Source organism: Panthera pardus, unplaced genomic scaffold, assembly GCF_024362965.1.
Source record: "Panthera pardus isolate Hobbes unplaced genomic scaffold, ASM2436296v1 HiC_scaffold_8, whole genome shotgun sequence".
Classification (NCBI taxonomy): domain Eukaryota; kingdom Metazoa; phylum Chordata; class Mammalia; order Carnivora; family Felidae; genus Panthera; species Panthera pardus.
The window spans coordinates 133,708,360-133,734,952 of record NW_026527013.1 but is presented as its reverse complement, the minus strand read 5'-3'; the positions used below and the strand labels follow the sequence as shown (position 1 = coordinate 133,734,952).

At 34.1% G+C, this 26,593-nt stretch overlaps 1 protein-coding gene across 5 annotated transcripts in view; it reads left to right on the top strand.

The window, feature by feature from the left end:
* Positions 1-26,593, top strand: part of TFEC (transcription factor EC) — a 188,551-nt gene that overhangs the window by 149,871 nt on the left and 12,087 nt on the right. For 4 of the 5 annotated variants that reach the window (XM_019418063.2, XM_019418061.2, XM_019418065.2 and 1 more), the window contains 3 exons: positions 18,523-18,637; positions 20,799-20,855; positions 24,479-24,554. In XM_019418063.2, coding sequence (XP_019273608.1) covers positions 18,523-18,637; positions 20,799-20,855; positions 24,479-24,554 — 248 coding nt within the window. The remainder of the gene's footprint in view (positions 1-18,522; positions 18,638-20,798; positions 20,856-24,478; positions 24,555-26,593) is intronic. The other variant, XM_019418062.2, reaches the window with a different exon arrangement.

The following is a 26,593-nucleotide window of genomic DNA, read 5'->3' as shown; positions in this document are numbered from 1 at the left end:
TATTTACTAATCACTAAAAATGTTATTTGTAAAGGGTGTGCAAGGTTTTTCCACATACTTTGAAGGGTTATTGTTGGTTTGTTTTCTTATGATTTTAGACCTTTTAGAAAAATGAGACAAAATATGAGAGATTGTGACTGAGATGTTATTTTAAACATTTCATTTAAAGAAAGTGAATTCTGACTATATTGTGTAGTATGATTTTTTGTCAGTAAATAAATGAGCTAGGATATGTTAGTGATGAATATTTAAATTTAAAATCATAAAAGAAAATTGAGAAAGCACCCCGTTTTTATTTTCTGTTTTTTCTTTCCCAGATAGACTATCCAAAGACAGAAGTATCTCTTTCCTCCTTTTCTGTGGTATGCAGGACCTCCACTTTAAAACAGGTCACTAGGGGCGCCTGGGTGGCGCAGTCGGTTAAGCGTCCGACTTCAGCCAGGTCACGATCTCGCGGTCCGTGAGTTCGAGCCCCGCGTCAGGCTCTGGGCTGATGGCTCTGAGCCTGGAGCCTGTTTCCGATTCTGTGTCTCCCTCTCTCTCTGCCCCTCCCCCGTTCATGCTCTGTCTCTCTCTGTCCCAAAAATAAAAAAAAAAAAAAAAAAAAAAACGTTGAAAAAAAAAATTAAAAAAAAAAAAAAACAGGTCACTAATACTGGCATTGTCTGACAAAGGTCAAATGAGGTTTAAAACCTTGTATTTTTGCAGGTTTAATTTTTATTTTATTATTTATTATTATTTTTTGTTTATTTATTTATTTTGGGAAGTCAGGGGTGGGGGAAGGGGCAGAGAGAGGGGCAGGTTCCACACTGTCAGCACAGAGCTGGACACAGGGCTGGAACTCACAAACCATGAGATCATGACCTGAGCCGAAATCAAGAGTCAGAGGCCTAACTGATTGTGCCATCCTGGCACCCCTATTTTATTTTATTTTTATTTTTTTTGGATGGACTGACAAGTCTATCTCTTCTCTCTTCAGATTTCAAGCAGCACGGTTACATGAAATCTGACTAATTCTCTAGATAAATATATTATTAATGCTAATTTCTCCCTGTCTAATTTCACAGCATGAACATGCTATTTTCTTAACCAGTATTCAACTTCTGGGTTTCAGAAAATGATATTAATTTCCTACAATCTTTTCTTTGTATGTGGTACTCATTAAAATTGTATACTGCAGCATTCTCTTTGTCAAATTATCTTATGTGTTTTGTAGAGGCTGCACAAAATGGCTTACTCAGTACAAATTGGTGGCAATAACTATCTGGAATTTGCTTTTGATATCCAGAATGTACTTTTAAAAAGATAGATACTACTGGTCTACCTATACTTATACAAAGAAATCTCTCTGTTGACCAATCAGCAATCATTGATAAATCTAGATCTACACATAAAACCAAAGAGTTCAATTAACCAAATCTCTTTATTCAATACATATTATGTGCAAAGTGTAATACATTTACCATAGGCAATTCAGTTGAATAAGACACAATTCACATGTCAAGGAGCCACATGATAATAGGGGAGTGGAGTGAATTGTACCTGAGAGACAGGGAGGGAGAGTGTGGATCTCGGTATTAAACTCAGGGTCTGATCTAGACTTTGTGCAAGTTACTTAGCCTCTCTTTGCTTTCTTCTGAATTACAACAATAATTAAAAATATTTATCTCCAAGGCTGTTTTTTTATATTAAATCTTACTTAGTAGCCTACATGTGTACATTTGAAATGCTGGTCAGAGAGTGGCTCTGCAGTTCAAGTGAAGGAGAAACCATAAAAATCGAGATTTTTTTGGAAATGCTTTAGGAAAAGATGATGTTTGAAATATAGTTATGAAGGATAGTTAAGATTTTAAGAGGTATCTGTGAATGCAGAAAAGTAACAGGTTAAGAGAACAACATAAGAAAAGGCAAGAGGTGAGAAAAAGAGAATGTATAAGAATAGCTGGTATAACAGAGATAGGAAACTCTAAAGGACGTTTATAGTTCATGTGAATGAAAATACAGACCTGTTGGATCCAGAAAAATGCTTTGAGTATGCGTTATTATTAGCCAGTGAACTTTTGGTGCAGATGGTAGAACATGGCTCATCTGGGGCTTAAGCATGAAAGAAATTCGTTGGTTCATGTCATGTGTAAATTCCTAAGGACTATCACATGTGGGCAGCCCTCCATAACTTTGCCTTTGTTTTCTTCTGTGCTGGCTTTATTCCCAGCCGTTGAGCAAACACTACCATAACCTATCCCTAGGTACGCACCTAGTTCCTTCTTGCTAACCCAATTTTTTTTGCAGACAACTACTTCTTCACAAGGAAGAGAAGTTTCTGATTAACTTCAGCTGATCCTGGTGGCCCCGTTTCCTCTGCCAGAGACAGTTTTAAGAATAGGCTTGTGTTGCAATTCTGACATGTTGAGCAGCTTTCTGGGAATTTTCGTAAGTCTTTAAAGTAGACCCAAGAAAGAGGTTTTTGCTTCTCCATGATGTTGTAGGACAATGTGACTTATATAGTCATTTTATTGCCCGGAAGGTAAATACACTAAGAAAAAACAAAACAAACAAACAAAAGGGAGAAGAAAAGCCAAGAGAAATACAAAAAAATGCTGTTTTATATGCCCGCTGGAGAATTTTTGACCTGTGGATTTCACATTATGTAAGATTTATTCCCTTTATTTTATAAGCCAAGTGTGTTGGGATTTTCTGATTATTATAACCAAATTCATCCTAATGGATACATTCAGTTAGGCTTGGCAACCTTTTCCCCTTGGTTCCAGCTAAATCTCTGGGATAATTTTTATTGGAACAATTTCTGACATGTATCTCTTCCTGAGCCAACTTCTCTGGGTCTTGAGCCCACGCTAGAGCTGTGTGAGCAGCTCACACAACAAATTACCTGGACTAAGAGTAAGAATGAGAGCAGGAGTTGTCACGAAAATAAATGTAAGTGAAGTCTACTGAGGCTAAAACAATAGATGTCTATTATGGTAAGCTTCAAAAGTGAGATATTTATCAACTAAAAATAATTATTATTGATTTCTCACCTATTACGTGAAGGTCACTTTTCCATGTATTTTCCATGTATTTTCTCTAGCTCTCATAGAAATATGCAGAATCTCAGAGGCAGTCTATTGAGTGTGCTGTTGGCCATTTTACCAGTCCTTTGCTGTGGCATAGGCAGAAAACCTCGGATCTCACTCAGCTAAGATTTATCTCAGGACCACTGCATATAGGCTTAACTAAAAGTCATGCTATAACTTCTGTTGATGGGAAACTTGGAATCTGCTGAGGGGAATCTTGGACCACTTGTGGTGGTCCTTCACATTTATCCAGCTTGAATGAAGTACTTCAGGGTCTTCACAGATCAATTTAGCCCAGGTTTTTCTGATCCAGAAATGAATGGGGACTGATTAGTGACTAGAGTCAGTATTTCTTTTTTTTTTTTAATTTTTAAGTGTTTATTTATTTTTGAGAGAGAGACAGACAGACAGACAGAATGCAAGTGGGGGGGGAGGCAGAGAGAGAGGGAGACACAGAATCTGAAGCAGGCTCCAGGCTTTGAGTTGAAAGCCCAACGCAGGGCTCGAACTCACACACTGTGAGATCATGACCTGGGCCGAGGTTGGATGCTTAACTGAATGAGCCGCCTAAGCGCCCCACCTGTCAGTTACTTCTTAGTTCAACAACTGTGAAAACTACGTTGAAAAAGAGACAAAGTGCAAGAAACATTCAGCCAAGTCAGTCATGATTTTTGTCAACACTCTAACCTGTCAGTTTCTCATTCTCTTTAGAGTCACTGTATTTATTTTCTTCCCTGCTTAGCCCTCCCCTCACATGATGATATCCCAAATCTTGTCATTACCATTTTTTCTATCCCATCACATTTTTTTGTTTCACACTTTTTGACCATTACATTCTATTTTTTCACTGCATCACTGTAGTGTTCTTATTTTACCAATTTTTCAAGCTTCAAATCAATGGACTCTATCACTAATATTTTCAATACCTATTACTTCACACTTGCAATGAAAATTTCCTTAACCTGTATAGAGTCTGATCAAGCACTATAACCAATCCTCTTGCAAACACTCCTAACATATCCCCATTTTTTCCTCAGTTTACTTCCTTGGCAAAACCCCAACCCTGATTAAACTTCTCTCTCATCCTACTCCATGTCTCAACCTGAGCAGCTTAATGGATAAAATTTCACCACATTGCTCATAGTCCTCATCAAAGATACATCACCAAAATTGCACAGGGGTTTTCACCACCACCAGATGATACACAGCTATTCCCTGGTTAATGAGACCATTTTTTATACCTTCTTTTCTCTCTTCAAATCTCTAGAATTCATTGCCCTTTCTTTATTTATCAGCTGATTTCTCTCTTACAACGTATTTCAAAGAGCAAATGTATGAGAACTCATTCATTAGCTTGGCATCACCAATTCTACTAAACCACCTGTATCTGTTTTCATTTCTACTGTCATCTTTTCTGTTAGAATAATTACTCCAGTTCATAATCTAAAGCCATTCCACCGCCTGTGCCCTGGATCTTCTTCTTACCTTCCCAAGGACTTTCCTTCTGTAAATAGTGACTCCTTCTCCTATACAATCAGTCTATTCTGATCTATTGGATTATAAATACCAGCAATTACACTAATTTTTAATAACACTCCCTAAAAATAAAACCAAACCAAATAACTCCCTTTGAACACATTTTTTCCTCTGGCTGCCACACTATTTTCATGATTTACTTACACATAATTTTCATTAAATGTTTATTTATTTTGAGAGAGAGAGAGAGAGAGAGCGAGTGAGCGAGCAGGAGAAGGGCAGCAACACGGGGCTGAAACTCAAGGAACTGTGAGATCATGACCTGAGCCAAAGTCGGACACTTAACCGACTGAGCCACCCAGTAACCCCCTTGATTTACTCACACATTAAAAAAAAAAAACTTACTGCTTCAATTTTCACCCTTTATCCATATACTCACCTCCTGTTTTCTAGTCTCCAACAGAGCTGTTGTTCTCACAATCCACAAAGAGCTCTTAAAACCAACCAAAGCAGAAGCCAATAGTAAGTTCTCCTTACTTGTCTTGGCTTCTCAGTGGTATTTGCCATGGTTTATCACTTTCCCTTCTTGAAGTACTATCTGGGATTCTGTGGCACCACATTTTCTGGTTTTCCACCCACCTTGATTGTGCTTTCTCTTCTAACAGATGTCTAAATGCTAACATGTTCCAAGACTCACAATTCAGCCCTCTTTTCTCATGTATCTTTACATCCTACAGGTGATCTCAACCCTTGCCCAGCCTAGGTCTCTCCCCTATATGTTAGACTTGTATATCCTACTGCTTACGTCTCATCTTTTCTGCTTCTAACAGGCATCTCAAACTTAACATGACTGACAGAAAGCTTTTGTCCACCCCCCACCCCACCCATCCAAATCTGCTTTTGGTTCATCTAGAACCCTCATTCCAAAAGAGTCATTTTTCTTCTCTCTCTTACTCCCGCACCTCCACATCTATTGGTATGTCATGATTAACACCCGAGATTTCCTGAACCTCACAGCTTCTTATCAGCGCCTCTACTAAATCACTTTTCCAGTCTCTCTTGGACATCAGAGACAGACTCCAGCCTAACTTCCCTGCTAATTCTTGCCCCTTTACAGCTGTTCACACAGTAGTCAGAATGATTTGCACAAAGCAAAACTCAGATTCTGTTTCTCCTTGTTTAACATTCTGTCAACTTCCTGAAATCCTCAGAAAATAAGCCAGACGTTTTACCATTGTCAGCACTTCCCTTTAACTTTAGGCTCTGGCCTCAATGGCCTTCTTCCTGCTCCTTGAACATGACATGCATACTAACATTTTAGGACCATTGAACTTCCTTTTTTTTTTTTTTTTGCTTAGAATACATTTGTCCCAGATCTGCACATGGCTGCCCTTTATGCTCCCAATGTTTAGTCAATATCACCTTGTAGAGAGGCCTTCCACAATCAGCCTAGCTAAAAGACCCCATCTCATCACTCCCTAAATCAATATCTTATTTTGATGCCCTCTGACACTTATGATTAGAATTATTATTTTATTCACCTATTTATTGTGTGCTCTCACCCCTAGAATGTGAACTCCTTGAAGATAACAATTTTGTCTGTCTTGCTCACTGCTGTGTCCCTGAAACCTAGAGCAGTAACCTGTTTATTATTTTATCCTCAGTGCCTAACGCAATATCTAACACATCACAGGTGTTCAGCAAATGCATGTGAAATAAATACTTTAAAATCTGCACATGGTATTGAAAAGATTGTTCCCATTATACATTAGTATTTCAGAATTTTTTTTTTAATTTTTTTTACCGTTTATTTATTTTTGAGACAGAGAGAGACAGAGCATGAATGGGGGAGGGTTAGAGAGAGAGGGAGACACAGAATCCGAAAGAGGCTCCAGGCTCTGAGTGGTCAGCACAGAGCCTGAAGCGGGGCTCGAACTCACGGACCGCGAGATCATGACCTGAGCCCAGGTCGGCCACTTAACGGACTGAGCCACCCAGGCGCCCCAAGAATTTTTAATGGAGAAAAATCAGTAGCAACAAGGATAACAACAATAATAATAGCCACTGTGATTTGGGTGCTTGCTATGTGACAAGGATTGTGCAAAATGCTTTTTTGTGTGTGTGAAAAATTACATTGATCACCACAACAAACCTATGGGATAGAGACTAGTATCTAGTATTACCTGTTATCACTTTATAAATGAGAAAAGAGGCTTAGAGAAGTTCAGTAATTTGCTCAAGTTATACACTAAGTGAATGGCAGGGCAGGGTAGGGTTTGAATCCAGTCCTGTATGATACCAGATGCAATAGCAATCCTACCCACCTTGCTGTGCCAGCAGCCTCAGAAGGAAGCGAGGTGTTTCCGAGAACTGTAGAATCATAAGATTTGAAGGGACCTTAGGCTGATCTGATTCTCTGTCACACTCCAGGATTGATTTTTTAGTCTGTGAGTTTAGATCTGTCTCCCTATAATTTCTACCCATTGGTCTTAGTTTCACCCCTTGTCTTCAGAGACGTGGTTGTGCATAGTAACTCATTTATTTTATCATATATAGCTATTTTTTCAATCATGTGTCTGTAAATGCTGGTGGCATTTGGCAATCTCAGTAAACTGTTATAGTTCAAGACCATTCCAGAGATGAGAACTGAGTAAATATTAACAACCCTTTGTGCTTCGTTGGAACTTGAAAGAACTGCATAACATCAACAAGCAAGCTTTTGTCAATCACAATCTAGACCAGATTAGTCTTAAAGTCCAAGGAAGAGCCAAAGTTCACCTTGGCACAGAGTTTTCTGCACAGTTCTCTCAGCTATTGTTTGCAAGTTTTTAAGGAAAAGAAAATGATGAAGTAGAAAGAGAAAACCATTGCTATTGTGAAGGTTATAGACACTTCAGAATTAAAACTGGTGAGCAAGTGCATTTTGGAGTTCTTTCAACTTTTGGGGATGAAACCACCTTAAATACTGAATATAAACTTTATAAACTAATAGTAAAATAAGGTATGTAGAAATTGAGCTTTGAAATGTGTATTATATAATCTGTTGTATTGACAAGCTTGTTTACTTACAGGATAGTTTTTGTGTTCTGGATACAGTACAAATATTTTTTGTCTCTTAATAAAAAAAGTTGTTAAAATGTTTAATTATGATTTTTCTATCAAAAAGTGAGGGTTCCAGTGATTATTTATTACAGTGTTTACATTAAATCAATAACTATTTTTATTAATTTAGTACTAAATAGATTATATGCATATAAAGTATATGATGCAAAAGTATTTATAAGTTACCATCTCTGTTTTGTGTTTTATCTTTTCTACTTGAGTTATAAGCCAGCTGGCCAAGGACAAGGGATCTTCTACTCCCGCCCAACACATTATTTGTATTCACTCATAATAGAAGAAAAATAATAATAACTCAGTGGGACTTCCCTATTCAATGTTTGTCATTCAAACCTCATAGCCTACTTTCACAAATAATATAAAGCAGGATATTCAATGGTGTGTGTCTTAAAACTGGAAAAATCTAGTTTACTACATTTAAATGAATAAATATCCAAAAGAAAGAAAATAATCTTTTAAATGCCAGTTTTTTATGTATGCAGACATTGTGTGGTATATGCTCCCCTACAGCGTTCTTTCTTTATGTCTGATGCTTATCTTCTTTTTATGTCTACAGTTATTCTGATAATCTCATGCCCACTTTTACCATTTTAGTGAATGTCTTCACAGGAAAGAAAAATAGATGATCCAAACAACTCCAAGTATTCCCTCAGTTTCCCATGAAACTTACACTAAATATGTGATATAGACATAGATCTACAGATATCATACACACACACACACACACACACACACACACACACATATATATATAAAGGTGTATGGTGGGTTTTTTTTTTTTTTGGCTTTTAGTGTTTATACTGAAAAACTACCTGAAAATATAATATATAATGATATGTATACACTATTTTCTTTCCTATTTTGTATTTATAATGAGATTATCTGGGAGATAGACATATCACACACACAGACCACACACACACATACACACATACACACACACACACCCCTTCAGAAAATTCTCAGGGTTTTAGATAAATAATCAATTTTCACAAACGTGGTAAGTAGTATATACTATTGTGCTGTCCTTGCTGAGTAAATATAAATGAAGAGGAGTAAAACAATAAATATAAACTAAATTATTAATTTTATGGTTGAGTTTATTAGGCCTATAGTGTTTTGGTGAAGAGAAAAATAAATCAGGCTGCCATGAAGGAGCACGCTGGGGAAGGTTTGGCCTGTTGGCTGCCCCTAGAGAGTAGGTTGGATTTTGATACTTGAATAAAACAGAAAAAAATAGTTCAATGGCTTCCAACTTTTTACATATTCAATTCACTTCTTACTATTAAAAGTGTTATAGGCAAGGACCTACCCAGAATGGGGTAGGTACGAATCCAGCCTTTGTTTCAGATAGAACAAGGATTAAAACCCAAGCCCTCTATTTATACAACTGCATGATCTTGAGGTAGTGATTTAATTTTTCAGTTTTAATTATTTTATATTTAAAATGGGAAGCATCAAGCTCATAGAGTTGTTATAAAGATTACTTGAGATAATGTTATTTGTTATTATTATGAAACATACTAGCTTAATATCTGGCACATAATATATACTCAATTATCTATGACGTAGTATATGTTAGGATAATGCTTGTATTTTACAATCTTTTTTTTTAAATTACCAATATATAGATTCATATGGTCCTTGTGGCAACACTCTTTCCCTCCACCCCCTCTCCTGCACTGGAGTCTGAAATCTATTTTTGGAAAGCATGCCATATATATATATATATACATGGTATATAGGGGCAAATAATGTTGACTAGATAATGTGGGGCCACTTAATTAGATTTTCAAAAGCTAGACACAAGAGTTTGACCTTAATGTGGAAGATAGTAGGGAGAGAAATTTTTGATTTTTGATTTTTGAGCTGGGAGAGATCAGAAGGAAGTTGTATTTTTAAAACATGAGTTGGTCTGAGAGGGGAAGTTGGGAATTAATTGAGAGGGATGAAGGGATACTAGATGGAAGGACATAATTTATGTTTAGGATCCTGAAGAATTTATACATGAGAACAGAGAAGAAAATATAAACTGATAAATTATTTAAAGAAAAAAATCATACTAGGTGGTAAATCGGACATGGTATATGAAGAGGGAAGAAGCCAAAACAGTCAGAAAAACATATATGGAATTTAGGTCAGATTATTTATGTTGTCCTTTATTATATGTAGCCTAATAAGAATAAATGGATATATGAATATTTTCATAGCTTATATAGATTTTCTACAATATGCTTGGATCCAGATTTTATTTTCTTAAGGGCAGCATGATTTTAAACATAGGCAAATCTATATTTTTCTAGGGTTATGGAAATTCATTATCTTTTCAAACACTTAGAATTTTATCATAAGTAGGATTGAATTTTATCAGATATTTTTCTGAACCTATTGATATGATCACAGATGTCTTTTTTTCCTTTTTGACATCATAAAATATATTTATGAGAAGCCCAACTTTATTGTGACAAAATATCTTATTTATATTGTCTTGGATTCCTATTGCTATTGTACGTTTTTATTTAGGTACAGTTGACACAGAGTGTTACATTAGTTTTAGGTGTACAACATAGTGATTGGACAACTCTATATGTTAGGCTATGCTCACCATAAATGTAGCTACCAGCTGTCACCATACAACACCATTATAATACCATTGACTGTATCCCCTATGCTATGCCTTTCATCCCCATGACTTATTCATTGCATCACTGGAAGCTTGTACCTCCCTTCATTTAGCTAGTAATATTTTGCTTCAGATTTATAGTCATGAGTGAAATTTTCCTTTCTCATAATGTCTTTGTATGGTTTCAGACTGAATGATTTAGTGCATATTCCCTCTTGTCTCTATTTTCTGGAAACGTGTGTTCAAAATTAGGATGATATGTTTCTTGAAAATGTAACACTTTTGCCCATAAAACCATCTAGTCCAGATATTTTCTTGTGCAAGATGTTCAAAGTCTGTTTTGATTTCTTCAGTAATTATGAGACTGTTCAAGCTATTAATTACTTTTTCAGTCAGTTCTACTAAACAATATTTTTCTAGAAATTGATGCATTTTGCCTAAGTATTCAAAATCATTGGCAAATTATTATAGGTAATATAATTTATTATCTTTTTATTGTGAAATGTATATAACAAAATTTGCCACAGTAACCACTCTAAGTGTACAATTCAGTGGCATTAAGCAGATTCATAATGTGCAACCATCACAATATCCATTTCCAGAGCTTTTCCATCATCTCAAACAAATTCTGCACCCATTAAGCAATACATATTCCTTTCCTCCTGTCCCAAGTCCCTAGTAAACTTCTATTCTACTTTTTGTCTGCATGAATTTGGCTATTAAAAGGTAACTTTCATAAATGGAATTATACAATATTTGCCCATTTTTAAATGTTTATTTTATTTTTGAGAGAGAGAAAGAGAGAGAACGAGCAAGGGAGGGTTAGAGAGAGAGGGGTACAGAGGATCCAAAGCAGGCTCTGTGCTGATAGCAGTGATCCCGATGCAGGGCTCCAACTCATAAACCACAGGAACATGACCTGAGCCAAAGTCTCAATGCTCAACTGACTGAGCCGCCAAGGCACTCCCTATATTTGCCCTTTTCTGTCTGGCCTATTTCACTTAGCATGATATTTTCAAGATTCATCCATGCTGTAGCATATATCCGAATTTTATTCTTTTTAAAGGTTTATGGTATTCCATTATATGTATATACCACATTTTATTTATTCCTTCATCTGTTGACAGTCATTATTAGCTTGTTTCCACCTTTTGGCTTCCTTGAATAATGCTTCTATGAACATGAGTGTCTGTTTAAGTCTCTGCTTTTAATTCTTTTTGGTAAACACTTAGAGGTGGAAGTGCTGGCCATATGGTAATTTTATGTTTAACATTTTGAGTAACTGTCATACTGTTTTCCACAACAGCTGCATCATTCCTAGAAGCAATACACAAAGGTTCTAATTTTCACATCCTTACCAACCCTTGTTATTTTCCTTTCTCTTGATAACAGTCGTCTTAATGAATGTGAAGTAGTATCGCTTTGTGGTTTTGATTTATATTTCCCTGATGTCTAGTGATGTTGAGCATCTTTTCATGTGCTTATCGGACTTTTGTAGATCTTCTTTGGAGAAATGTCTATTCAAATCCTTTGTCCATTTTTTTTTAATTGGGTGGTTTGTTGTTACTGCCATAGTTGTTGAGTTGTTGGAATTTTTAACAATCTAATCTGCCTATTAATCTCTTAGTTATATGATTTGTAAATAGCTTCTCCCATTCTATGGATTATCTTTCACTATTTTGATAGTGTGCTTTGATGTACAAAATTTTAAATTTTGGTGAACTCTAAATTCTGGTTTTTTTGGTTGCCTGTGATTTTGGTATCATATTCAAAAATATCATCACCAAACTCATTATTGTGAAGATTTTTCCTTTATCTTTTTTCTAGAACTTCCACAGTTTTAGTTCTTATATTTGAGTCTTTGATCCATTTTGAGTTAAATTTTGTATGTCATGTAAGATAAAGGCCAACTTTGTTCTTTGCATGTGGGTATTCACTTTCCCCAATACCATTTGTTAAAAGAATGTCCTTTCCCTATTGAATGATCTTGGCACCTTTGTCAAAATCATTGACCGTATATTTGAGGGTTTATTTCTGCACTCTATTCCACTCCATTGGTCTCTGCCTGTCTTTATGACAGTACCACACTGCTTTGATTATTGTCATTTTGTTTAACACTTTAAAATCTGGAAGTATGAGTCTTCCAACTTTGTTCTTTTTCAAGATTGTTTTTGCTATCTGGGGACCCTCGAGATTGTATATGAATTTTAGAATGGGTTTTTCTTTTTCTGCAAAAAATGCTTTAGTGTTTCACTTGAATCTGTAGATCACTTTGGGTACTGTTGTCATCTTAACAATATTACATCTTCTGATCACTGAATATAGGATGTCTTTCCATTTATTCATGTCTTCTTTAATTTCATTTAGCAATATTCTTTAGTTTTCAGTGTACAAGTCTTTTGGCTCCTTGGGTAAATGTTAGTACTAAATATGTTATTCTTTTTGATGTTATTGTAAATAGGATTGGTTTCTTAATTTTCTTTTCAGATTGTTCATTGTTAGTGTATAAAGATACAACTGAATTTTGCATGTTGATTTTGTATCAGTCAACTTTGCTGAATTCCTTGTTTAGCTCTAAGAGCTGTGTGTGTGTGTGTGTGCACATGTGTGTTTAATCTCAGGTTTTTCTAAATATAAATTCATGTCACCCATGAGCAAAGATCATTTTACTCATAACTTTTCCATTTTGGATGACTTTTTAAATTTTTTTTTTTTTTTCAACGTTTTTTATTTATTTTTGGGACAGAGAGAGACACAGCATGAGCGGGGGAGGGGCAGAGAGAGAGGGAGACACAGAATCGGAAACAGGCTCCAGGCTCCGAGCCATCAGCCCAGAGCCTGACGCGGGGCTCGAACTCACGGACTCACGGACCGCAAGATCGTGACCTGGCTGAAGTCGGACGCTTAACCGACTGCACCACCCAGGCGCCCCATGGATGACTTTTAATTCTATTTCTTGCCTAATTGCTCTGGCTAGAATTTCCAATACTATGTTGAATACAAGTGGTGAAAGCAGACATTCTTGTCTTGCCTGTTCCTTATCTTAGGGAGAAAATCTTATTTTTATTTTATTTATTTATTTAATTAAAAAAAATTTTAAAACATTTATTTATTATTGACAGACAGAGACAGAGCGTGAGCATGGTAGGGGCAGAGAGAGGGGAGACACAGAATCTGAAGCAGGCTCCAGGCTCTGAGCTGTCAGCACAGAGCCCGATGTGGGGCTCGAACTCACAAACCAGGAGATCATGGCCTGAGCGGAAGTCGGACGCTTTACCGACTGAGCCACCCAGGTGCCCCCAAAATCTTATTTTTAAATATCAACTTGTACTCTTAGTTATATCCTCCTTTTTGAAATATTATTTACTTATTCTCCATTCTTTTTAATAAATCTTGCAGGAAACATGCCATTCTTGTTAATTAAAAAAAAATTGCCTTATGGATTCTACTTTTATTTTTTCAATAACTTATGTTTTTATTTTATTATCTATCCTACTTTATTTGGGCTTATTTGGTTATTTTTCTAGCTTCTTGAAGATGTTATTTAATTTATCAAATTTCAAAATTGTATCTTTTTTTCTCATATTACTTTTAAAGGCATAACTTTCCTTGAAAGCATTGTTTTGTTATATCCCAGAAGTTTCTTTATGTGTATTTATATTATCTTTTATTTATTTCTAAATTCCAGCATGATTTTGTCTTTACCCTTGAGTTATTTCAAAATTTCCAAGCATTTTAGAAATCCAGGTCTCCATGAAATACATTGAAAGTTTTTTCTTAACTGAGTTCATAATCTATATTTTTGTATGTTCCATATGTACTCAAGAAAATTGTGTATTCTCTACTTTTTGGATATAGAAGTGTACATATGTCTATTAGGCCAAGATTTTAGTTTTATCATTCAATAATTCCGTAACATGACTGATTATCGTTATCTGTTTGACTTTTCAAAAAAGGAGAAATGTCAAAATTTCCGAATGCATTAGTGGATTCATTAATTTTGCCTTGTAGTTCAAAACATTCTGTTTCACATATTTTGAGGTTATTTTACTACATGCATGAATACTTATAATTACAATGCCTTTTTGGGGAATTGAAATCACTATTATATATAGAATCTCTCAATCCCTCATAATTTTTCTAATTTTAAAGCCTATTTTCTCTAATATTAATATAACTACATAAGCTTTCTATGGTTATCATTTGCTGGCTGTATCGCCTTCCATCCTTTAATTTTCAATCCTTTGTGTGTCCTTTTACTATGTAGGTGTGTCTCTTGTACTGTATTACCCAAACTGTCAGCCTTTTTGCTTTGACCTATTTATGTTGATATATTTCCACCTGTTTCTCTCAAATTATTATTTAAGTGTGCCCATATTTCTCCTCAGTACTTTTTAATTACATTTACACCCTTTGGTTTCTTTTACTCCACCTCAATCATACAGATATTATTTAAATTTTAATACTGAGTTACATGGTTATATATTTCACTTTATTTTTGACCTGGTTCTCTTTATCATTTTTGGCCTACAACCACTTACTAAGGTATTTGATAATTTTTATTTCATATTCTTAAAGCGTATATTTTAAATTTATTTTATTTAGGTACTTCATCCAAAATTGTTTTCAATGTTAGTCTTTCTGGGAAAACATTCTTAAGTATTTTATGCCTCTAGGAATATTTTTATCATGGCCTCATTTGTGAATGACACTTGGGCTGGATATAAAAACTCGTGTTTTAAGTTCTTTTCTTTCAACATTTAAAAAATACTGATTCACTTTCCTCTTTCATTCAATTTTGCTATTGAAAAGTCTTATGTTAATCAGATTCTTATTCCTTTGGACATACTCTTCTTTTTTCTTCTTAGGCTTTTAGATTTTCCTTTTTATCATTGTATATTCTAAAATTTGACTATAATATGTCCGGGTGTAGGTTTTTTCTATCTGTCTTTGGCATTCTATGGGCCCTTTGAATTTTAAATCAAAATAAAATAATAATAAAATAAGATACAATAAAATAATAGATTTTGTCTATTAGAAATGTATCAGAAATGTTTCTCCATTATTTCTTAACATATTTTCTTTCTTCCAGTTTTATTTCTCTTTCTCTCTGAAACTTCTAATATCTGTATTATATTTCTAATAAATCTATCCTCCAAACTGATTAGGTTTTTTTCTCATATGTTCTATTTCTGGATCCCCTTCTTCATCCTCCTGAAAGATTACTTCAATTTGATTTTGTAGTTTACAAATTCCATTATTCCTTTCTCGGTGTGTTCATTATGCTACTTTTCCATTCCATAATTTTTAGAACACTTTTTTCAAATACTATATTTTCAAACCTCCTGTTATTCACTTTGGCCATTTGTACATTTGTTTGTTCTCATATTATAAATTATTATGAACATCTTTTTTTTAGAATGTACATTAGACTAATTTAAGAAACTTGGTTTTTATGTGATCTTTTTATTTTTTAATATTTTCTTCTGATATTATTTCTCACACTGCATGTTGTTTTACTTTTGAAATAGTCACTTTTCTCAAATGTTTTGATATTTTGACTGGTTTGCTTATTTTCTTCAGGGAATATTGGCTACTGTGAAGGGCAGTATATATGAGGGAAGGTCAGAGCACAGTCCACTTCAGTCTCTATGATCTCAGTAGTGGAGAAGTGAGTAAAATCTAGAATGGAGAATCTTAGACAACAGGAACCACTGGCAATTGCTCCTCACCTCAAAGAAACTTCTGAGATCAGGAGTTCATGTTTCTTAATCAGAAATTAAGTATTGTCTGGAGGAATATGTTCTGCCTCATTGAAAAGATTTTATGATAAATTCTTTATTATATGTCTTTCAAATTTGTGATGTTGTTAATATAATATGTTTCCCTATTGCCATGTCAAAGGTTTTGCTTTACTGAAAAAGTAATTTTTTTAAAACCAGAATGATAAATATTTCTTCATAAAATATCTATCCAATTTCCTACTAATCTACAAAATAGTTAGCACATTAGTTAAGTATCGTATACCTTTGAGAAAAGTACATATAATTTTGCTTTGTAAGCCTTTTCAAATGTGTATGTAATTTTTAAATATTCACTAACATTGTATTCTTATATATTTTAATGGAGAAAAGGCACTATAGTAACATGAAGTATAGTACATACTTTGAAATTGAACCCAATTGTCTAATGATATTCACAAAGTGATCAGCCATTTGCATGAAATAGACTAGTACCTATAGCATAAAATTAAATAGGATATTAATCATTATGCTTTAGGGTATAAATTAGACTATAATCAAGGTGAGGAGTTGATGTAATATACCTATACTTAAGCAGGGTTATATTCATTATCAGATTTGCAGCCCCATTTCTATTTTAGGTATAGTCTGACCAGGTAATATGGACCCAGAGTAATGCTATAGTTAGGAACCTATCACTTTATTGTTGCAGTGTATATGTAATATGGCTCCTTTTCTTCTTAAACATTTTTGCAATTTGCCACTGCTGCATTGAAATCCATCTGAATTCAAACTCTTCAGAGAAAAGTGCCCTTTCCCTAGTTCCTTCCCTCTTCCTTCCCCCTTACTCCCTATCTTTTTTGTTCAGCACATCCATTATGCTTCTCAAAGGCACAGCGGAAATGTACAATTCAGGTTGGTGATGCCTCAGCTTATAACCAAAAGATTTTCAAAATGGTCTTGGAAACTTAACTTTTACAATATGACTAAGTGACTCACATGTTAGGGAAATATCTGCTTTTAGGATTTCTTCCTAATTGTATTGTTATGATATAAGCACTCATCATCTATCCAATTTGATGAACTTCATTCCTATTTTTCAGATGAGGAAATGAGAAGGAATAAATACCCAACTTAAGTATTCCCTTCCAATATTTATGAATTAAAATATATTTTAAAACAATGAGTTTATATAAAATAAAGATGAGGAGTCTTAATTGAGAAAATAATGAAAAGAATCAGTATATAAAAATATATATCAGAATACCACATGCTGTCTATGATGTCCTTATTGAAACACACATTCACATATATTAGCCTGATTTCCACTGTATTTTCCAACTTCTTTTCCCTCGGAAATACACAACATTTATTACATATAGTTTAACAGGTTGTTATGTCAGAATTAATTTTGGTGTTAAAATGTTCTTTCTTCACATTTATTTTCAGTCTCATTTTATAAGTATCAAAAAATTTCCCTCCGTTTGAATTGGAGTTTTACAGAAAATAGGAATAAGGAGTTACGGTCTCTGTAATAATCTGGTTATAGCTTTATTTGATTACTTGTATTGCTTCTAGTCCTTAAGGAAAGAAAAAAGTGACTACTTATTCAGTTCTTAGTTTACTGCCCCGAAATGAAATACTTAGAATGGAAATATTTTAAATATTCAAATCCTACATTTTAAATGTGGCTTGCCCTGGAATAATGAGCATTAACTTGAATTATGAATATTATTTAAATTAAATTTTCTTGGGAAGTCAAATCAATAAGCACATTTTAAATAATAAATTGGTACAATTTTCAATTGTGTTATAAAGCATCTTAGTTTTCTGAAAAATTGTTCTCAAGAAGCACATTAAGAGTTGCAGTGTTTCTATAATTAGATGTACCCTATATCCACTAGAGGCAAAAGTAGTTTTAGACTACTTTGGGTTACCAGCTGGGATATTTATAATAATCTAGAACATTAAGTGTGCAATGAGAAAAAGTATGCCTTCCAGGAAGGAAAGAAAGTTTCTCACTTAATTACCAGTGTAAAACACCTCTTGACTGTGAGTTGCTGGTAGCACTGACGGTATTAAGAAGGCTTCCAAAATGTTCAACCATTATACCTAATTTATGGTATGCAACGAACTTTCCAGTTTTGCTAATATGTATATTGATTTTGTCAAAATGATTTTTAAAATCTTATTCACTTATAACAAGGTAATGTGCAGGTCAAACTTCTATAACTTTGTAAATATTAATCAGAATTTCCTTTTGTGAATGAACTAATTTCTCTTTTTGCTTAAATACAGATAGCTTTTTTCAACATATCCATAAGCATCCCATAATGATTTTAAAAAGTCAACGTATACTCACTCTTGTTTAAAATTAAAATGCTATTTACAACAAATTATTATTAATTAAGTGGAAATTTTTAAATATGCATCTAAATATATCAATGTCCACATATGGTTTGATTCATCTTTTCTTTCCTTTCCTCCAAAGTTATCTGGAAGTATTTTGGATGTGTATAGTGGTGATCAGGGAATTTCTCCAGTTAATATGGGCCTTACAAGTGCTTCCTGTCCAAGTAGTCTGCCAATGAAAAGAGAAATTACAGGTAATGTTGCTTTTATAGTTTTATCCCTTTTTAAGTCAACTACTTAAGTTATAAGTGACACATATTACCAAGCTGAATATGATTTTTCAAATATTATCAAAATAGTTAAAATGGGAGAAATGTAGATAGTAAATTCACTTTTTTTTTCCAATGACAACCAAACAGCACGTTAATATAACTTATAATCCAATTGAATTGACTATTTTAGGAATTGGGGAAATATACACATATGCTCTGTGTATATATGTGTATATACCAACTTGACTAAGTTGTTCACTTAAAGTTGCTTCATTTTGATATTGAATACATGCAATTTATTAACATGGTTGCAAAATAATTGATTAGGGGAAAAAGTTTTTTCTGTATGTAGATTTGATATAAAACAATTAGATTGCCCCCTTTTTACCCTGTTTTATGAATTTCATGATAGACTCACATTTAATTTTCTCAAGTAGGTAAAAAAAAAACTCTCAGTTTTCAATAGTACATTTCAAAATTGCTACAACTCAAAAGAATTGTAGGGGAACTGTCAAGTTCCTCCAATATATGGATGAAGAAATCAAGGGTCAGAAGAGTTATTTTCACAGTCATACAGCTGATTTGAAGCAGATGTGCATCAAAATAAGAATTTCCTGACTTAACAATGTCCAGTGTTAGTTCCTCCATAAAAATAAAATAAAAAATAAGTTGAAATTTCTGTAATAAGTTTTTAGTTTGGAGCCCAAACATTGATCTTTAATAAGTTTTTCAGAGTTAATATTAACAAATTTAGTAAGTGTATTATGTCTATTCTTGGGGTCTAGCCAATATCTCAAAAATTTCTATGCATACAAATTATTTAGATTAAAATGAATTAATATAGTTTTAAATAAATTAATTTAAATAATCATAGTCTTATGTTACCTGTTTTAAAAACTAGAGTAATGCAAGAAACACTGCATTATTTATGCTATATAACAAATTATCCCAAAATTTAACAGATTGAACTAATAAACATTTATTATTTCATATAATCTCTATGGGTCAGAAATCCAGAGGTGACTTAGAAGATTGGTTTTCGGAGCACCTTGGTGGCTCAGTCGATTAAGCATCTGACTTCAGCTCAAGTCATGATCTTGTGGTTTGGGAGTTCCAGCCCTGCATCGGGCTCTGTGCTGACAGCTCAGAGCCTGGAGCCTGCTTCAGATTCTGTGTCTCTGTCTCTCTTTCTGCCCCTTCTCCTGCTTGCACTCTCTCAAAAATAAGCATTAAAAACATTAAAAAAGAAAAAAAGAAAATTTGTTCTCCTTCAGTCTTTCATAAGGTTGCAGTTAAGATGTCATCCAGAGGTACAGACATGTAACACTAGGTGGACCAGAGGATGTGCTCCTAAGACAGTTCACTCATGTGTCTTGCAAGTTAGTCCAACTAGTGATCCAAGACACACGAAAGCAGAAGCTGTACATACCTTTTATGACCTAGTCTTGGTCCACACTGGTCTTTTCCACAATATTCTGCTGGTGTCACAGGTCATCCCTGTTCAATGTGCAAAGGAACTACTAAAGGTGTGAATGTCATGAGAATCATTGTAGGCCATGTTGGAGACTATCACAAATGCTTAAAACCGTGTAGCGCATAAAGTATCATTTCTTGGAAGTGTGGAGTTATTTGATAGGAATATCTGAGAAGTATAGCTAGTTCTAGCTCCAGGGATATAGAAATCATAATTATTTGTGAAAAATGTAGCTTGTAAAAATTTAGGTTGGAATAATTTTGAATAATCTTAAAATTCTTAAAATAATAATAATGATTGAGCAGTTTAACATTTGCTATGCACTGTACCTCTTTTCATCATGACAATGATAATCAAATAGGTATTAAATTATACCAATTTTGCAGATGAGGAGTTGAGACACAGAGAATTTAGGTAATAGATTTCATATCTATGAAATGGAAGGCCGGAATATAGATCTAGGTTTTACTACTCAAAGTTTAAAACGCTCACCATTACCTCTTACTTCCAGAGTACTTGCTCCAAATTTCTAAATATTTGCATAAAAATATTATTATGGCACTTGGAGTAGGTAATATAGTATTTTCACCTACTATTTCTGAATTATGTTGACTAGAGAGGTTGTAAAGTATAACTAAGTACTCTCTGAATTATCTTCTTTTTGATCAGAAACAGATACACGAGCTTTGGCAAAAGAGAGACAAAAAAAGGACAACCACAATCTCAGTGAGTATATTTTCCTTTTTTCTAAAATTAATAATAATAATAATAATAATAAAGGAGGAAATGCATAGAGATTAAAATATGTGGTCTTTTATTGTCACTCCATAAGTATTTTGAGATCACATAACCAAAATTAATAGTATATTCTCACTGGTTGAGATATTTTAGGAAATTTAAATGATGTGAACTCTCAGAAAAGCTACATATTTTAGGAAGTGAAACATCTCAAATGTCTCCTTGATCACTCTGTCTGTCGAGCAGGCTGGGTGTGACAGAGACTAGTGCATTTAGTTACATTTGAACTCTAGTGTGACTCATTGACTGAAGGAGATAAAAGTGGCTTTAACAAAATGTACATCACTTAAAAATCAAGAAACAACTCCATGTTCTCATCTTTCTGTGTCAATCTGCTCCTCCCTTCCTAATGATAAGTTATCTGAAAGGTATTGCTTATGTTGTACTGCTGAATTCTACCTCTGCAAAAAATGTCTCTGATGCCTTCCTGGGGGTCAGTTTGACTCTGATAAGGGGTCACATGAGATGGAGAAATATAAGCAAGGGAAGTAGTTTAGCAGCAATGTTGAGCTTGATAGTGTTTGGTCATGTCTTAAGTACTTAACTGTGTCAAGTGAGCTTGACTAATTGAGTGTGAAGCCTTTCTGTTTTGGAAGCCAAATAAAAAAATGACAAGAGAATAAGAATAAAAATAAATAAAAACATTAAAGCTCTAAAACAAACCACGAATGTTCTTACATGTGGTTAGCTGAAATTGATTCTACATGTACCTGTGAACCCTGCATCATATTGCACTGCCTGCATTACAGAGCGATCAGAGTCTTCTGACTGTGAGATTGTGAGGGAAGAGCTGACAAGTGGTTCCAACTGTCCTCAGGGTCGTTGTGGAATGACCTGATTCTGATAGCCCTTAGTGGTAGAGCAGATAAGCTTTGGTCCAGATTATGAGACAAGTAGAACACGAGTAGGGGTGGCTAGTTGTTGATAGAAGGGATTCATGCAGCAAGGAACTATGGGCTTCTCTCTCAGTTTTAAACCTGTTAACTCATTATTGCTCTCCTGTTCTTTGTTTCTCTTCTCTACATCTGCAGTTTAAATAACATAAAGTATGATAGGCATGTGGTATGTCCATTGTCAAGTGTTTTCTAATCTGGATTCCCTTACCAGGATATGTTGCTTTTTGGAGATATCAATGTTAAAAATTTTTAATATCATATTTTGAATATGATGAATCTAGAACAATCCCTAAATTTGTGAGGATCATGTCAAGAGGACAAATGAAAATGCACTTAGCAGAAATCTAAATTTTAAAAGTTGTAGGTCAAGCTCAATTAAAATATGCTCTGTTCTTTCTAAAGACTGGAAGTCCAGGTGTGAATTCAGAATTCTCAGATCATCAGAGCTCTGAGGGAAGATGTCAGGGTGAGGCAAAGCCAGCCTTCAGCCATCAGCCCATCTCGCTTCTCTCCCCACTCCTTGTTCCATTCTGTGCCGCCAGTGGCCTCAGACATGAACGTGAACACTCATTTTCTACATTTTAGCTCCACACCCACCTGTTGAAATAACTTCCCCTTGTCCACATCTTGAGCCTAGAGGTGAGCACACTGGTGTCATGGTCCTCACTCAGAAGGGTGGACTAGGAAGTGGCCTGCACAGGCTCTGGAAATGGGCTCAGGGCATTGGGAGGATATTCCTGGAGCAAGTTACCCAATGTAGTTTGACTCTGTGGCTGACTTGCTCACTGGGGAAGGATGTGGTGAGTATGGGTCCAGGATAGGGGCCTCTCTCACCCTGACCTAAGGACAGGAATGAATGAATATATCAAAACTGTGAAGAGTGAAACCACACATGGCATAGAGTAACTTGGTAATTTCTTAAAACTTGACTGCTTTACAAATAACTACTACTGGGTATGAAAACATTGAGGAACCAAAGTTCTCATTATAATTAGCCATTGAAAATTTATCAAGCACAATCTAAGAAGAGTAGAGGAGGAACTTCTGATATTTTACATAAGGTGCATTTAAATAATAGATTTGGGAGAAATATTCTAAAACTAAACCAGTTCCCTATTTTGAGGTAAAACTGTGAACATCCTTCATAGCTATTCTTCATCTTATATTTAACAGTCTGTTTTATAATATAGAAGTGAGTATGTGTGAACATAGAATTATTAATAATTCTTACTGTGAAATATGTATGTATTTCTATCAGCTGTACCTTTGTTTATTTTCTTTTCTTGTTTTTTAATGTGGTATCATTGTTTTTTGAATCACATGCATAGGGAAAACAGGATCAGCAAAGAGGGAAAACAAACTCTCTCAAGAATCAATTATATTCTAATTTTAGACTAATCCCAATATATTATTACTGAAGGTCAAATCCATTCATGGTGAATTGCTTTGTACAGACAATTGTTATTCTTTCATGACTTTCCTTGTTTCTGGTAGCAGATCTTAATTTTTAGCATGTATAAAGTATTTTCAAATATTTTTGATATATAATTTTCTTCTTCTTCATGACCTTCTTCTTCCTTCATTTCCTGGAAAACTTTTAAAATGTTACTTTTAGAAGAAAATATTATATAGAAGTATATGTTGTAGTTCTTGATTCTAGGAATATAGAGTAGACTATAAGACTACACTATCCTCTGTGAAACTGCTTTTGATAGGGGTCAATATAGGAAACGCTCTACTTATTTGTATATCTGACATTTATTGAACATTTATTAGATGCATACATTTTCCAAAAGTAATGAATTCATGGAAATTCAAATCAGAGAAAACAGTCTCTGAATAAGAATTTATACCAGTAGTTCTCAAAATGTAGGCCCTAAACAAATAGCATCAACATCACCTGGGAGTTTGTTAGAAATGGAAATCCTTGGGCCCCAACCCAGACCTACTAATAGGTTTGGGATATAAATCCATTTTAACAATCCTTTCACATATGTCTCATGCCTGCCAAAGTCTGAAAACCACTATTCTATATATTATTGAAAAATTAAAAAAAAAAAAAAAAAAAAAAGAAAAATTTTAGATTAGAAAAATATATTCACAGTCTTATCAACATTTGTTTAGCACCTCCTATATGCCAAGCCCTCTGAAGACAGAAAAATGAGGAGTAAATTGCCCCTGCCTTCAAGGAAGTTACAGTCTAGTTGGGCACACACGCCTACCATGTGCTAAACTTTGTGTCAGGCCTTCAGGTATTGTATGAGAAGAGTAGGCATGATGTAGACCTCAAAAGATTATGATCCTAATGGGCTAATCCATATGTGAAGTTATGATCCGATAGGATAAATATATATAAATGCAAATATATTTTTCAATATGGATAAGTATTACAGCATTTCAAAAAAGTGAAAAAAATTGTTTTTGAGAGAAAATGTTTTGAAAACATTGTCAACAATAGAATCACAATTCTAATATTGTTATCTTTATTTTTAGAATTAAATATATTTGAATTTTTATTTTATTTTTGAATACTCTTTTGACTATATGGAAATTATTTTGCTAAATGTTTTTTCAAGATTATTAAGAAAGTTTACAGCTGACCAAAAGTGAATTGTGCTTTAATGAGAATAATCAATGATATTTCTTTTTTAATAGTTGAAAGAAGAAGAAGGTATAACATTAATTACCGAATCAAGGAGCTTGGCACTCTTATTCCAAAGTCTAATGATCCGTGAGTTCGATAGTAATTTCTATAATAATGTTATGGTTTGAATAAACCCCCCCCCCTAAAATGGATCGGAGGGAGCGGGGGGACGGGAGAACCAATTACTAGGAAACTAAGCAGCTTATGGTAAAAGTAAGACTACTGCTGGTCTTCTTGTTAAGTATCTATTTGAGACTGATGGTTATTAGACGTCAAGGTTGTTACTAACATTTGTCCTTTTGAGACATAGGAAATAGTGAAATTATTTCTTCTCAGTTCATAGCAGGTCTTTCTATATGACATCAATATTGGCAAATTTAGTGGCAGTATCAAATGTTGTTTACGACATTGGTATACTCAATTTATGGTTATAGCAATCCTTCCAGCGTAAAATTTATATGCACATGGACATTGAATTGTCGGATTTTCAGTGGTCTGAACGTTCTGGAGGCAGGCAAGTAAAAAAAAAGAATTGTAAAAACATGCTGATTAATGCCAACCAATAATTGGTTATTGTAATTAAATTTTCAGCCATGTTTTGGTGTCGTCCACACTCAAAGTTAATAAACAAGACATTTGAGGTTGCAGGAACTACCTAATTAATCAAAGCATCAAGTTAGAATGTTAAACGTTTCTCTAAAATATAGAAATATGTTGTATTACATTAATAATGACTTGAAAATGTTTCATTCAAACCGAGAACTGCTCTCTCCTGATACTGGAGATCATCAATTATTCAGAAACAATGATGTTCGATATGGTGATATTAGTGAAATTTGTAAATACTCTTTCCCTGAATCCAAATGTGCCAATTCATTTAGACAATTCAATAATTTGTAATAGAAAGAAGTGTAATATTTATCCTTACGGGCATATTAGATAGAGAAGGCATCATGTGGAGTGACAGAAAGGCTCTGGATGGAGAATCTGAAGAGCTTGGTCACAGTGTAGGCCCTACTGGTAACTCTTCAAATCTTTTAAAGTCCCTAAGCATGCAACTCTTTCTATTAGTAGAAGAGAATACCCATTTTCCTGATAGGTCTTATTTTTTTAACACGTAACATATAAATGCACATTTATTCATCAAAAATTTAATCCAAGGCCAAGCTTTTTTGTTTGAATATGTGTTGTAGCTTTTCTTTCTTACATAAACTACACTAAAATGTATAGTCTATTTTAATTTCTTTAAAATAAAACAAACACGTACACAACCTAAGTACAGATGGACTTTTAAAAATGCTTATGCTTTTTGTGACAGCATATTTTTTTTGTTTTGTTTTATGTGACAGCATATTTTTAAGCAAGCAAAGTTTTCTGACATTTTAATTGAGTTTTTCTAAGGCTTTTAATATAATCTTCCTAAAACAATAACTATTTTAAAAAATGTCTTCTTTTATCAGCATTCATATTTCATTAGCTAATGTACCTATAATTTAATTATATTATCATCATAATAAATACAATAGGCATTAATTTAATAACTTATCAGTAAGTACACAACACCACAATGATAACAGAAATACTTAGACATATCAGAGGGTGGCCTATTGCCCTCTATTACCTACTTTGTCCTAACAACAGTCAGTGAATGTCACAAAGGAAATGGAGAACATTAATTAATCTTGAAAATGATTGGAAAAGTCAATTAAGAAAGGTTCTCTTATAACTGGTGGAGCTAACCCACAGTGCCAGGGAATAGTTATATGCAGAAAGCACATGAGACTTTAAGACTGGATTTGGAACCCTAACTGACCATCTTTAGATGTCACCATGCCTATAAGGCACCAATTATATGATTGGGTTTTTATAAACATAAAACCAAATAATATATATAAGAATATCATACACATTATAAATCTTGTGTGAGGTATTATTATTCTATATATTTATAGAAACTTTGGTTATAAAAAGGCTTCTTTCTACTTCTAATTCACTGTGTAGAACCGAAAAGGCAAGCTTTTCCTGTAAAGGGCCAGATATTTCTAGCCTAGAAATAAATATTTCTAGCTTTGTGGGCCATATAGTCTGTGGCAACTTTCTAACTCTGTTATTGTAGCATGAAAGCA